The 15,209-nt window shown below is 41.5% G+C and overlaps 1 protein-coding gene across 5 annotated transcripts in view; it reads right to left on the reverse strand.

Moving 5' to 3' along the window:
* Window positions 1-894: 894 nt before the first annotated feature.
* Window positions 895-15,209, reverse strand: part of SMG7 (SMG7 nonsense mediated mRNA decay factor) — a 176,294-nt gene continuing 161,979 nt past the window's right edge. For 2 of the 5 annotated variants that reach the window (XM_030207403.1, XM_030207402.1), the window contains exons 18-22: window positions 9,993-10,076; window positions 9,171-9,330; window positions 7,537-7,707; window positions 7,266-7,423; window positions 895-1,504 (exon numbers count right to left, since the gene is read on the reverse strand). In XM_030207403.1, the coding sequence (XP_030063263.1) occupies window positions 1,391-1,504; window positions 7,266-7,423; window positions 7,537-7,707; window positions 9,171-9,330; window positions 9,993-10,076 (687 nt within the window). In that variant the 3' untranslated portion in view covers window positions 895-1,390. Of the gene's footprint in view, window positions 1,505-7,265; window positions 7,424-7,536; window positions 7,708-9,170; window positions 9,331-9,992; window positions 10,077-14,744; window positions 14,895-15,209 lie in introns of all 5 variants that reach the window. The other 3 variants (XM_030207401.1, XM_030207400.1, XM_030207405.1) reach the window with 3 other exon arrangements.

The raw sequence follows: 15,209 nt of genomic DNA on the forward strand, positions 1-15,209 counted from the left end.
TGGCAATTTCCTAATAGCTAAAAAAAGTGACTATACTCTTCTCCTAACCAATCTCATTTTTTTTTTACTGCTTTCCTATAAGTTAATATCTTTCTCATGAAACAAATGATTCAATTTCTGGCCATTCTTGCCCAGTATAATTGTCTGCAGATCCCATTTGCCCAAAGAATCAAATAAAATGTTTCCCTTCTGATACCTGTTTGGGGCTGCTCACTTGGTCTTGCTGAAGGCCTTGTTCTTTCCTCTGAACGGGAAAGTTTGTAGCTTCGTTTCAGCTTGTGCCCACACTTCCTGCTTCCCCTCCCTTTCTATGCTGGCCTCTAACTTTCTTCATGTTGCTCATGAGATGTGTGCATCTGGAATAAAACTACAAGCATCCAGTATAGTGGGGGACCCAGCAAAAAAAAAAAAAAAAAAAAAGAACCCGACACTTAAAGCTGCGATCTATCTAGTAAAACCCGTCAGATCTAGATGGAGCAGACCAGGCTGCTTCTGACAAGTCCAGTTTCTATGCTACAGTAAAATGTACATGAATCAAATTTAAAACCCCCTCCCCATTCTCACAGCGTTTTACTGCCAAATGCAGTGAGCACCAACATGTTCCCTCTGACTACCTCTAGCCCCTGCAAGCGGAGCGGTGTGTTACGCTGTTGTGAAAGCAAAGGGAAGGGTCTTACCATGATGGTGAAGAGGTGACTAAGTGCCTGACCTCTCTTCCCCCTTTCTTGGGTTACTTTCTAGCCAGGGACTAACATTTCACCCTGTTATCAGCACCCTTGAAACCAGGAGCAGTGAATGGGTCTCTCACAGCTATGGACAGACTACAAGCATGTCTGTGAATGGAAGAATTAAAGGTCATTTTTCACTAATAAGATAGGAATAACAAGAAATTCCTTAATAATAAAGATGATGTTTAAGGAATAGTTTTCAAGTGACATTTTCAGTCAGCAAAGCAATCATGAATGGATTCCTACTACAAGGACTGAAGTCCTCGCCTGCTGCTGCTACTATTTCTCCTGCCTGCCCTTATTGTCAGTCTTCACTTCCCATGTGGCTGGGGGCATGCACAATGGAGAACGTGAGAGAAGACTGTGAGATCAGGGAACCAAGTGAGAAAAATACCAGTTCCTCTCCTCCTCTAGTCAGCGCGCAGGAGGTGAGTAGGGTAAGAGTTCCCTATGTCCTTTAGGCGTCATCGTTGTCATCTCCGCCAACGTCACACTGCAGAGGTTTCGTGCACACTTAGTGGGTCAGTGGAGCACTTACACCCTCTGATAGAAGAAACAGAGAGAGGACAAGAGGGTCGCCACCTGCACAGGACTGTGTGGTCCAGTCCTGCAAACCCAACATGCCATGGTTTATGGAGCCTTCATCTATGAGGGTTGCTGCCTCAGTGTGGTGGATTCATGGCACCTTGCCCACGTTGTTGCTTTTGCTTCTGCTGCATTAACAGCTGTTCCAGAGCTGAAGGGCCTGGGTGCATCATAGAACTGGACCAGATGGACTGAAAGAAAGAGGAATGGACAGAACTCATCTTAATACCACCTTTACCAAACAAATCAACATCCCTGGTCAAATTTTACACTTTTCTCCCCTTCCCCAAGTACCCTCTCTCATACCACAATAAAAGCAAAACAGTGTACGAGGCTAGCAGCTTATACCACATGATGGTGGAGTAACCCAAGCACCTTGACAGTTATATTGACAAGGTTTCTCCTAGACTAATAAAAACAGTTATTGACTTGTCCAGGGCAGCAAACATTTGGATTTATAGATTTTCATTCAAACACAGCCCCAGTATACATAATTCGGTACTTTAGAAACTGGAGTGTTGTGTTCAGTTTTGGAGGCCTTATCTTCCTAAAGATGTAAAAAGACGAAGTGGTTCAAAGAAAAGCGATGAAAATGGTATGGGGTTTACGTAACAAGATGTACACATGGAGAGACTTGCTGACCTAAACATGTATACCCTGGAGGAAAGGAGAAACTGGGGTGATATGATACAGACGTTCACATATTTGAAAGGTACTAATCGACAAACATTTTCCAGAGATGGGAAGGCGGTAGAACTAGAGGACAAGAATTGAGGTTGAAAGATGGCCAAATTAGGAATGATGTCAGGAAGTATTTTTTCACCAAAAGGGTGGTAAGTTACCTGGAATGCCCTCCCGCGGGAGGTGGTCGAGATGCAAACGGTAACAGAATTCAAAAATGCATGGGACAAACACAAAGGAATCCTGTTTAGAAGGAATGGATCCGAAGCCGCTTAGCTGAGATTAGGTAGGGAAGACGGTAATGGGCAGACTTCTATGGTCTGTGCCCTGATAAGAGTCTGAATAAATTTGGACGGGCTGGAGTGAGCTTTTCAGGGGATTTGACAACTTCTTCAGAAATTTTAGAACAAAGCCAGTGCCAGGCAGACTTCTACAGTCTATGCCCTAAAAATGGCAAGGACAAATCAAGATCAGGTATACATATGACATATCACATCATACCATATATGTAATGAGTTTATCTTGTTTGGCAGTCTGGATAGACCATACTGGTCGTTATCTGCCATCATCTACTATGTTACTATGCAAAGGTAGAAAAAAAATGGAGAAAATCTGAAGACATGGACAAAATCGAATGGAAAAATAAAATGCTCAGACTACAAATGGTAGAAAAAAATATTTTATTTATCAACTGGACCATGTCAGCTTTGGGAAATGTGCATCTCTGATATCTTTTTTTTCCAGAATGATGGCATAGGTTGGCTTATTTTAGTACAGGGGACAGGCGGGGATGGATTAGATTCCGCCGGGGCCGGGTGAAATTTCTGTCCCTGTGCAACTCTCTAATCTGATTTTCAAAATATTTACAAGTCTGTAAGGAATACAGCAGTGGTGTGTGATCAGGGCCTTCAAGGGGATTCAACAAATCCCCAGCCCTGCTAAGGTGATTTTTTTTTTTTTTTGCAATATTTGCAGCTGCAACCCTGAAATGCCTCATATTTGAGAAGTAAACTATACAGTGTGGGCAGATATTTTAAAATATCATATTACCCCAACAATATCAAAATGAAAAATAGGTAAATCTGTACACAACTATAGAAGGACCATCAGAAAGTAAGCGGAGGCTTCAAACTTGAATGGCTTACAGTAATAGCAAAAATAAGGTTATGCCTTCATTCCTCATTGGTCCAAATTTTGATATACGTAAATTTTTTATAAATCTTTATTATATATAAATTATTCAAATTCCTCTTCCTCTACTACTTCTTTAGTATGCAAAATCAATTTTTCTCATACATAAAACTAGTGAAACTAAGCTTAGATGGTTTGATGCAGGTCTATCAAAATTTGGACCGATGAGAAATGGAGGCATAACCTTATTTTTGCTGTTACTGTAAGCCATCCAAGTTTGAGGTCTGTGTTACTTTCCGATGGTCCTTCTATAATTGTGTTTAGATTTACCTATTTTTCATTTTGATATTTGAGAAGAGCAGGCATGAGAAAAGCAACAGCTCCCTCTGATGTGTATGTGACTGAGCTGCAGTCTCTATGCCTGCTTGCTGCATATCATATCCAGTCACATATAGGCAAGGGGGAGTGGTCTGGAATGTCTCATGGTACTGCAGTGTTGCCAGTGCCATACTTCTGATTAAGCAGCCACGCTGTGTGCCCTGAACTGACTACTGCAGCTGCTGTGCCCAATCATTAACACCTGACAGAAGCAGTGGTAGGCTCAGGAATCTGGGCTGGATCCCTCTTGGGTCCTCTCAGTGTGTCTGTACTTGCGCTGCTGCCTGCTAAAACTGGGTCAGCCTGGCCCAGCTGGGCCATTGAAGGAAGGAAAAGAGAAGTCAGGGCATCTTAACATGTGCCTTTCTTTCCTGCCTCTTTGCTAAAGTCCATTTCCCTTTTTTCACCTGATCCGGAGGAAAACAGAAAAAGGGGAGTCTAGGGGGCAATGGGGAACAAAGAGGCGAGTGTAAGTTGGAGTTGGTCTTAGAATATGTTTATTAAAAATGCTGATAACCTGCCAATTCTGTAAACAGGTCTCAGCAGCTAACAATAAAATAATTAAACATTTAAAGGGGATGGTTGGGGCAGGAAGGAGTTGAGGGTACACAGGGTACAGAGTTTAGGGTGGTAAGAGGGGGTCAAGAAGAGAAGGACTACAGCAAGAAGGAAGGGCAGAAAAGGTGGTGAGGAGAAGAAAGGAGTTCTGAGGACAACAAAATAAGGGACAAGAATGTGGTAAGCACAAGGGGTGAGAGAAAGATAAAAGAAAGCAGTTGAGTACACTGTACAGAGGGACAAGGATCAGGAAAAGGATACTGGTGATGTTTTTTGGGGGCAGATGATGTTATGTTGGGGCTGCCAAGCTCCTCTTGGTGTTTTTGCTGGTATGAGAGAGTGTGGTGCTAGGGTCTAAACCCATATCTTTTTGTTTTAATGGAAAATACTGTACTGGGTTATCCCAGCCCCTTTTGTTGACACATTTACTAAATCCCCTACTAACTTGTTAGTCTCACTCACACACACGAGTGAGACACGAGCTGCACATACTGCAGCTGGACATGTTTATCCACTCCTGCCCTAGCTGATATAATATTTAACCATCTCTCTGACCTCTTGTTCACCTTTCTTTAAATTAGTCAGCTTATTTTCTAACTCCTCACCTATCTATATGTTCCATCTTTGCTTATATCCTTCACTGTCAATTAAAATGTTCTATTATGTATTGACATTGTAAGTAGTATACTATGCCATACTTTGTATTGTTGTTTTTACTGCTCTAATTTCATATTGCTCATGTTTGATTTATTCTTACTGTACACCGCTTTGAGTGAATTCCTTCAAAAAGGTGGTAAATAAATCCTAATAAACAAAGATAGATAGATAGATAGAATGTTGCTACATGCCACTGCACTGTAGGGAGCATGAAAAATGGTCTCTTTATGTGATCCTCAGTGATGTCGTACAATACTCAGCGAGTTAATGTAAGACTGCTTACATACTAAAAAAATATTCTAAAAGGAACATGGTGTCACATGATCCAATTTGATGTTATAGTGATCAATTTGTTAGAATCTGTTTCTGATTTTTATTGGAAGCCGCATAAACCAAAATAATTTTGGAAAATGTGAGATGTAAATAATGAAATAAATTAAATTAAATGTACTTTGTGTGTCTGGCCCTGGCGATCATATTTGATAAACTGGAATTGTTTCCGATTATCTTTCTTACATAAAATATTGGTCTCTATGATATTTAGTGGCAATGAGTTCCACACGTTAGCTGCAGACTGTGTGAATTTTTTGTCTAAAGTCTGCTACCTGATAGCGTTCCAGGCTAAAAAGGAGCACCTTGTAAATGAAGCTCATCAGCAGAAAACATTATTAGTATGGCAATAAGACCCTGAAAAATGCTCAGAAGACTGCCATCGGAGTTAATATCAAGGATAGAGGATGCTATGATTTAGGTAAACTAGAAAAAAGCTTTGAAGATTTGCACCAGAGAAAAGACTATTGTTGGTGCACTTCAGCGGCAGCAGCCTCCATCACACATCATTAACCCTAATTCCATTATATTACGTCAAGGCTTCACTAGCGGCAGGTCGTGTCAGACGAATCTGACTGTCTTCTTCGACTGGGTGACCAAACAGTTGGATGTGGGAGGGGCGCTAGATGTGGTATACTTGGATTTCAGCAAAGCCTTTGACACGGTGAGCGATATTGCAGAAGGTCTGTTTGGTAAGGTTTGTCTCTTTGCAGATGACACTAAACTCTGCAACAGGGTGGACACCCTGGAGGGTGTGAAAATGACATGAGAAAGGACCTAGTGAAGCTAGAGGAATGGACCGATATTTGGCAACTAAGGGTTAATCCCAAAAAATGCTGGGTCTTGCACTTGGGTCGCAAAAATCCGAGGGAATGGTACAGTATAGGGGGTGTAGTGTTTCAGTGTGTGAAGGAAGAGCGGGACTTGGGGGTGATTGTGTCTGACAAGCTTAAAGCTTTCAAACAGGTAGAAAAAGCGACGGCCAAAGCCAGAAGGATGCTTGGGTGCCTAGAGAGGCATGACCAGCAGGAAAAAGGAGGTGATAGTGCCATTGTATAAGTCTCTGGTGAGGCCTCATTTGGAGTACTGTGTGCAGTTCTGGAGACCGCACCTACGGGAAGATATAAACAAGATGGAGTCGGTCCAGAGGGCGGCTACGAAATTAGTAAGCGGTCTTAAATGCAAAAATTATAGGGACAGGCTTATGAACCTCAACATGTATATGCTGGAAGAGAGGAGGGAGAGAGGAGACACAATAGAAACGTTTAAATATCTCAAGGGCATTTATGTACAGGAAGAGAGCCTTTTTCAAATGAAGGAGAGCTCTGGAATGAGGGGGCATACGACAAAGTTGAGAGGGAATAGGCTTAGGAGCAATCTGAGGAAGTATTATTTCACAGAAAGGGTGGTGGAGGCGTGGGATGGCCTCCCGGTGGAGGTGGTGGAGTCGAGGACTGTTCCAGAGTTTAAAAAGGCATAGGATAAGCATGTGGGATCGCTTAGGAACAGAAAGGGGTTACAGAGGATGGGCAGACTGGATGGGTCATATGGCCTTTATCTGCCATCATGTTTCTATGTTTCTATCAGCTTCCAGTGCTGCTATGAGCAAAAGACTAGGACATTCTCACCTAACATGCAACAAAAATATGTGAAGCAGCTTAGGAGTTTAATAGACAAGAACGGCCAACTGTGAGGCTAGTTATGTATCAGGAAGGGAGAGATTGAGAATGTCCAAGTAGTGGGTGCATGCCATTTCAACATTACTGAAGAACTGAGTCACGGACATATGGAGGGTAATTCTGTAACCCAATGCCTATGCTGTTAAGGCACATAGCCACACGCATTGCATCTATTTTATAAAAGAAACATATGTGCCTATGGATAAAAACATTTCTGAATATCTAGCCACATGCATTGCATCTATTTTATAAAAGCACACATGTGCCTACAGATAAAAACATTTTTTGAATATCTAACAACTGTGTTCCAGCTCTGTCCAATCTCCAACTCTATAACATTTATATGTATACGACAGTAAAGGAAGCATGATGCACTGATAGCCAAACCTAGATGTATGAAAACCCTTTAGGCAATTTTATAAGCACCTCTTTCTGCATGAAAAACACTAGTTTTTTAGTATTACCCCCATAAAGCTATATACTAGGTCCAAGTGCAAGTCTATTCATGAATGCCTCCTCACCAAGAAGTGTGCCCTACCTTCAGGCTCTCCATAAGGACAGCAGAGGAATCCTCTCTGCTGCTAACTTGGGCTGCCCATGCATTCCCAGCACTGGAAGGGCCAACATGGTGCCAGCTGTTTTCAGAAGTGGAGGTTGATGTTGCTGGGAGGTAGTCAAGGCCAAATCCCCCCATGGCTGAAATGACAATTTGATAGTCAAGCTAGAGGTCTGTATATGCTCCTGAACAAGTTTAGTACTAAGCTATGCACAAAACTGTAGACTGTTATGAAGACGGGATAACAACTCACCTGGCTTATCTGTCTTCCAACGATCTGCCACCCTCCTGTCACGATTGTCTGGAGTTCCAATGGGTCCGAAGTTGGAAAACGGGATTGAGTTGTGGTTGTGGGTTGGAGGAGAACTTGGCAAACTGCTTGGGTTGGAGGAGTGAGGGGACTGGCTGGCTGGTGTTGAATGATCTACCAAAAGAATGCAGACATAAGCATGTATGAAACATCCAAGTTTGCATCATTCTCAGGCGAGGCTATCCTGCAGGATAATACCAGCTTGAATTTAAGACCAGACAGATAATACGCAGAACAAGGTACTGAAGAGGAGAAGTGTTAGACTTGCAAGTAGAGTATTAAGTTCTCAATTTTATTCTTTCTGCTCTAGCCTCACCCCTTCTCCTTCCAATTTCTACAGCTTAGGAGACTGGACTAAGCAGGTCCAGTGAGCTGTTCTCTGCATGTCACTGGCTAATAAACTTGGGGCAATGGCCCTGCATTCTGTGACTGAGCATCAGAAGAGCATCAGAGTCTGAGAGTCGTCCATATTATCATCCATTCTGTACCCTGTATTTTTAATTACCTTTAATAGCACTATTAAGCATTTTTTCTTTTTTCTCCATTTCACCACTATTACTTTAGTAACACATGTGCAAATCATGCCAATAATTTCCTGAATCAAGCATCAATACACGAGGGAGAGAGGAAACAGTACCAGTGACGCCTCTTCCTCAGCCTCCCCCTTCATGGTGCTTTACCCATTGGGGGTCATGACAATGGCAGATGAGGACCCAGCAGATAAAAGGATTGCTCTTATGCCTCTTGTTGGCAGGAGGGAGGACTGCATTATAACTGAACTCTGTAGCTGTAAGTGATTTGGAGGTGGGGGGAGGTAGGATACTATAAGTGCATTTACTCTGCAGCTCCTCAGTATCTCTCCACTCTCATCTCCTACATTCCTCCCCAGGAACTCTGTTCACAGGGTAAATCTCTCTTATCTGCACCCTTCTCCTCCACTGCTAACTCCAGACTCCGTTCCTTTTATCTTGCTGCACCATATGCCTGGAATAGACTTCCTGAGCCGGTATGTCAAGCTCCATCTCTGGTTGTCTTCAAATCTAAGCTAAAAGCCCACCTTTTTGATGCAGCTTTTAACTCCTAACCCTTATTCACTTGTTCAGAACCCTTATTTTATCATCCTCACTTTAATATTCCCTTATCCCTTATTTGTCCTGTTTGTCTGTCCTTAGATTGTAAGCTCTGTCGAGCAGGGACTGTCTCTTCATGTTCATGTGTACAGCACTGCATACGTCTAGTAGTGCTTTAGAAATGATAAGAAGTAGTAGTAGTAATTCTATAGGCCACAGGGCACTAGGTAGTTGCTCCAAATTCCTACCCACTCCTCAAGGAAGACCCCACACCTTTCTATTCAGAAAAAAAGCACTGAAGACAAAGATCTTGGTGGTACATAAAAGAATTTAGATAAGTGAAAGATACAAAAAGCAAGACTAAGAGGGAGAAACTAAATCTCTAAGGAGAGATACAATTGCCAGAATGGTAATTAAAGCTTTGAAGAAGTGATGAGATGTGACTCGTACCAGAAGCTTTACTAGACTAGGAGTGTAGAGATAAAGCAATCACAAAACGAGCCATACCTGAGCTGGCTGGGAGGGATGGTGACCAGGGTGTTCCCTCAAAAAGCGAATACAGCGAGGTCTCCTGATGGCCCATGGAAGGGGAGATTTCAGCTTTTGTACTGGTGTTTAGGGTTTTTCCATACATTTCATTGAACATGCTGTTATTTGGATACCTTTCCTGAAGGCAGAATAAAACAAACTTCATTAGCATCATTTTTAAAATTAGAATTATAATGATCACAATTTATGAACTAAAGAACTATTATATAAATAATCCTCTGAAGCTTACATAGACAACTACTAGTCTGATTTATTGTTGCTGAACTGATAGCATACTAACCTTGCAGTGACTATCTCTGGAATGTTTATTCCAAATTCTTATTATCTGTTCTTATCATTAAGTGCTCTCCATGGACAAGCTGGGTGAAATATCCTACACTGTCCAGTGTGAATTGGCAGCTCTTGTCAAAAGCTCAAAGTAGCTCCATGGAGCATGTACAGGGTTTCCCATGCTACTAATGCTTACCTCCTCTCCTCAGTTCATAATAAAACAAGAGAAATATCTAGTCCAGGGAAATGGAGAGTGGAACAACCCCCATTGCAGGTAATCAATTTTACTTCCAATACTCAGAGTATACTTAGTCTGCAGCAAAGAGCACCATACCTAGGATACACTGCATTACTCTGTGGGTGTTCTGTGAAACGCACACAGCCCTCTGTCATGAATTCTGTCTGAAAGGAAGTATTTTCCACCAGTTAAGCCCAGTGGTGCCCTTGCCTTTCTCCCTCCACAGAACCTTACTGTTGTCTCACTTTAACTTGCTGCAATGTTTCCTGTACCTGATTAAGGGAGAAGCCAGTGAGGGACAGGAAAGATGGCGGTGGCTGAGATATCAGTTCTGAAGGTTTCTCCAACAGGGACTTCTCCAGTGATCGGAAAAGAAAGGAAATGCTGTTATTCATTGTGCCAGCCTACTACAAAAAATGTTCCCACATTTAACAAAAATTGGGTTCTGTTTCTAAATAATCCTTATACTACAAAACCTCTGAATCACTTGTGCAGGGTTTTCAATTCTTTATACTCAGTATTTGAGAAACAAAATATTCCCCATAAAAAACATACCCCACACATCTCTGGACTCGGGTGGTAAAAAGGGATGAAAATTTGCATAAACAAAAATAAAATTCTTGAAACTGCTCAACTGTAATTAAACTCAAACAGCAAAAGCACCAGCTGTGTCAAAGACATTGGCGTGCTGCTTTAGAAGTATTCAATGGCTTTACAAACCTGGGCATGAATGGAGACATTGCTGTTTCTAACAAATTTCATCCTAAAGGGCCACAAAACCAGTGTGATCCTCAGGATCACCCCCAAAATATGCATGAGATCAATCTGAATGGTCTGCCTCCATTGTATGGAAATAAAGGCCACACCAACTCAAGTTTTCAGGATGAGTATGCAAGAGGTATAAGGACTGACTTTGAGGATTCCTGCTCTAATAGTTTCAGACAAGAGAAAAGTTTGGGTTGTGGTCTGTGGACAGTAAGTACAAAGATTCTTTACTGACTGAACAATTCTTTCAAATACTCTCTAATTTTCTGCAGCAGCTGTGAAGGTTTGATACTTTTGTGCTCCTTCCAAAGTTTCATTTTGTGCCATGTGCTAAAGAAGTATTATAGATGGTTTAAAAAAATGACTGTATAGAATCATTTTAATCACTCACAACTGGAGGCTGTGATTCTGCCAGTTTTACATATTTTAAAGGTTGAAAGCTATGTTTATACAGTACCAATGCTATATTTCTACAAGGCTGGTAGAATGGTGCTACAAGTAGATTTGCATTTTTGACAGGTAGTGTCCCAGGCACACTGAAGTTCCTACAGTGCTGTTTATTTATTTATTGCATTTGTATCCCACATTTTCCCATCTATTTGCAGGCTCAATGTGGCTTACAGAGTCCTGTTATGGCTTTGTCATTCCAGGATGTCAGATACAAGTAGTGAAAACATTAAATAAGGCAAAGAAGAGAAGATTTAGGCAGACAGGTATAGAAAGTAGACTTTCATAACTGGGTGGGTTGGCGAGGTGATTTAGTAAGGTTGTGGGTTTTCTTTGTAGGCCTTGTTGAAGAGATGTGTCTTCAAAGATTTACGAAAGTTGGTTATTTCGTCAATAGTTTTCAAGGTAGTAGGTAATGCATTCCACAACTGCGTGCTCATGTAAGAGAAGGTAGTTGAATGCATCAGCTTGTATTTTAGTCCTTTACAGCTGGGGAAGTGAAGATTCAGAAATTTGCCGGATGATCTTTTGGCATTTCAAGGAGGCAGGTCCACGAGGTTTAGCATATAAGGTTGGGGCGTCTGCGTGGATGATTTTGTGAACAATCATGCAGATCTTGAACGCGATGCATTCCTTAAGTGGGAGCCAGTGACGTTTCTCTCTTAGGGGTTTTGCACTTTCATATTTAGTTTTTCCAAAAATGAGTCTGGCGGCGGTATTTTGGGCTGTTTGGAGTTTTTTTATATTCTGTTTTTTGCATCCAGCGTACAGTGCGCGTTGCAGTAGTCCAGGTGACTCAGTACCATTGACTGTACCAGGGTACGGAAGATGTATCTCGGGAAGAAAGGTTTTACTCTTGAGTTTCCACATGGAGTGGAACATCTTTTTCGTCGTATTCTTCACGTGGGCATCGAGTGTGAGGTTACGATCAATGGTAACTCCGAGAATTTTCAGATTTTGTGAGACGGGAAGAGAACAGTATGGTGTGGTTATGGTGGTGAAGTTGTTCGTGTTATGTTGTGAGGTAAGTACAAGACATTGTGTTTTTTCTGCGTTAAGTTTTAGCTGGAATGCATCCGCCCAGGAGTACATGATTTGGAGGCTTTGGTTGATCTCGTTGGTGATTTCAGTTAGATTGTGTTTAAATGGGAAATAAATTGTGACATCGTCTGCATATATGTAAGGGTTGAGGTTTTGATTGGCTAGTAATTTGGCTAAAGGTATCATCATTAGGTTTACATTTTTAAGCTTGGTACTGCAGTTGTGGAGACTTGACTTCTAATGTTGTTGCACGCCTGTAGGGATGTCCAAAATCATTCTCACTATACGTTTTTCAAGCTTGCTACTACATTAAAGACAGATTTCTAAAAATAAGCGCTTTTTTGACTCAGCAGTTTATTCCTGCTCCTCTGGGTTTTCAATTCATCAGAACCAAGGCTGAGATTCTTCCTTATTCTATATCCCCTCCCAACTTACTTTAGCCTAATCATTGTTGTGACAGTTCTCAGCTGGGGCCATGCTCTAGGCCCATTCTGGAAGCCTATCCTAAATTGTGCCACTAGCTGTTACTGTACAGTGACTGACACCTCCTCCCACTCAAACCCAACTGACCTGGGAAGCAGAAAACCTAAACCTGGCAGCAAGCCCAGGTCCCTTTTGCATGAGCCACATAAAGAATAGCCATACTGGGTAATACGAATGGTCCATCTAGCCCAGTATCCTGCTTCCTACAGTGGTCAATCCAGATCACAAGTACCTGGCAGAAACCCAACTAATAGCTCTGATGCCACTTGCAATATCTTGGCCACCGAAGGTAATTCATAATCTTAACATGCTAGAAGCGTCATCCCTGAGTATATTCAAAAACCTGCCTCAGCAGCCATAAGAAGAGGCTAAGGACTTACTTAAGCAAATGTTTTAAAAAGAATGTCCAGTATGTTTATAGGTTTTCATTTCAATGTTGATAAAAGCTAACCAAAAAATTAGTTTGTGACAGATGCTCTTTCCAGGCAGATACCAAATGTTTGCAAATGCAAGCTTTCGGGACTACTTTCCTCGGCAGCTCTTCTTCCTCGGTGGCTTTTGGTCAATTTCATCTTTGGTAAGCTATTACACTGCACTCCTTGGTGCTGCGAGCCTTAGATTTCCCCATGGATCTCACCCCTATTTTAATATTTCTCTGCTTGTTTATAATATATATTTACATCAACTGGGTAGAATTGTTTGAGAACATGGCTTCTGCTGCAGCAGGGATCGCTTTCAACCTGTACAGATGGTGAGAGGGCATGGTAACTGTGGAGTGGTGTGAATAAAACAGCATCTTTGTTTCAGAGCTGATTTGTGGCTGAATTTAAAGGTGGCAGGAGTGACTGTTCCAGAGACTGAATCGGTTAAGTGTCTAGGTATTAAAGAGGAGGGAGGAATTGTGTAGAACTGCAATGGTCTTGCAGAGGATATACTCAAAGCTGAGGATGGTTAGTAGACTGAGGCCATATTTAGGAATTGGTTGGTTGCTCACTGGACTACTGAAATACTTTATATGTGGGTTTACCTGGTAAATACTTGAAGTTGCAGATTGTGCAAAATATGATGCAAGGCTAGTGACTGGCACTGAAAGCTTAGAGAGTGCTAGGCTTCTTTTTAATAAGCAGAGCCGAGGCTTGAGCTTCTTATATTATTATGTGCTATAAATATTTTAATTGATTTTATATATCATTTTAGACTTACATGTCTTTTTTCTGGAATATTGTTTTTTTTTTTAATTGTCTATTCACATCTTGAATAGAAGGTTTCTAAGTAGAAGGTATACAAAAGTTTTTAAATAAATACACAAAACTCCTCCGCTCTCATTTTTCCTAGTCATTGCAGCAATGATCCTGAGATTGGGAACCATGCATCAGAGATCCTTCCACAACACTGCATTACAGGCTCTAAATTCAGCCATAAGGCATGTCCCTTATTGACCACCATGGCTACCTCCCCCAGGGGCCATTAACACTGCCTCTGCAGCATCCCCAGCTCATTTGTGGTGAAGACCAGATTTGGGAATCGAACCAGAGACTGTCTGCATGACAGCACACATGCCAATGACTTATCAAAAAAAAGGAAAGCCTGATCTTTTTTCAGTTTTTAATCACTGTCAACTTATATTCTGGTTTATTCTTCAGAATCAGGGCAAGACAGTAAAAGCTAATAAAATCCATAAGCTTGGTACTGACAGAGAATGGAGGATTTGAAAGACAGACCAGGATACCCGAGTAGTCCACCTGTTGTGTTATGTATGCTTTGAATACCAGTATTCTATTTATGATAAGAAGAACTAAAGTGGAGTTGTTTTACATTTCAGTTTAGGTTTGCCTCATTGACACAATTCTGCTATCCACAGAGAATATACATGATCTGGGTGCATGATATCCTGTCAAAGGGCCAGATGTGTGGTTCTTTTGAAAATCTACCATGCCAAGAATCTGAGAAGCAGTGGTCAATATTTTTCTAAAGACAGACTGTCAGCTGTAAAAGTGAAGTGGAGCAGTGTGATCTACTCTATGGCATAACAGAACTTAGCCAATAAATAAAAGCACCTTTTTACTTGTCATGTATAAGGGCCTTAAACAATTTACTGAAAATAAAAGGGGTTTAATATGTATATTGCAAAGAGGACCAAGTGTAATGCCATCAGACTAGCTTACTATCCTTTGGTTCCATATGGCTATAGCTAGCTTGGAGCTGTTCCTTCTAAGGCAGAAACTCACAGAGGGAATACAGACAGGAAAACCGAAAGGAGGAGAAGCAGAAATCTGTAAAATACATACAAAGAGGCTTCGTCCAGGAAGAGAGGTGAGAGGCCCCAGCAGAGCGGGATAAAGATCAGGAGGATGAGAGAAAGCCAGCTCTTCCTCTTCCTCCAAGGCAGCCAGACTCTTTAACAGGTCCGGAGGAAGCAGAGGGGAGCTCTTGGAGTCCTAGTGACAGAAAGGAGCAAAGTGAGACAGAGGAAGGGCTGGAGGGTAAGAAAGGAAATAAGAGTATAAGAAAAAGGACAAAAAAAGGGTGCTATAAAATAATTAAAAAATATATATAAAGGAATAGAGTAAAGAAAAATACATAAATCGATAAGAGTAAGATAAAACAAAAATAAGCAGACATAAGGGCAGCAGCAGTATACAAAAGAGGAGTGACTAAGAAGAGTGCTCAGAAAAATGTTCAGTCATAGAAAAGAAAGGAACAGGAGAACATGAAGGTATGGGGATGCAGAAAGCAGGAATGGTATCCACAGG

This window comes from Microcaecilia unicolor, chromosome 6 (genome assembly GCF_901765095.1).
Source record: "Microcaecilia unicolor chromosome 6, aMicUni1.1, whole genome shotgun sequence".
Taxonomy (NCBI): Eukaryota; Metazoa; Chordata; class Amphibia; order Gymnophiona; family Siphonopidae; genus Microcaecilia; species Microcaecilia unicolor.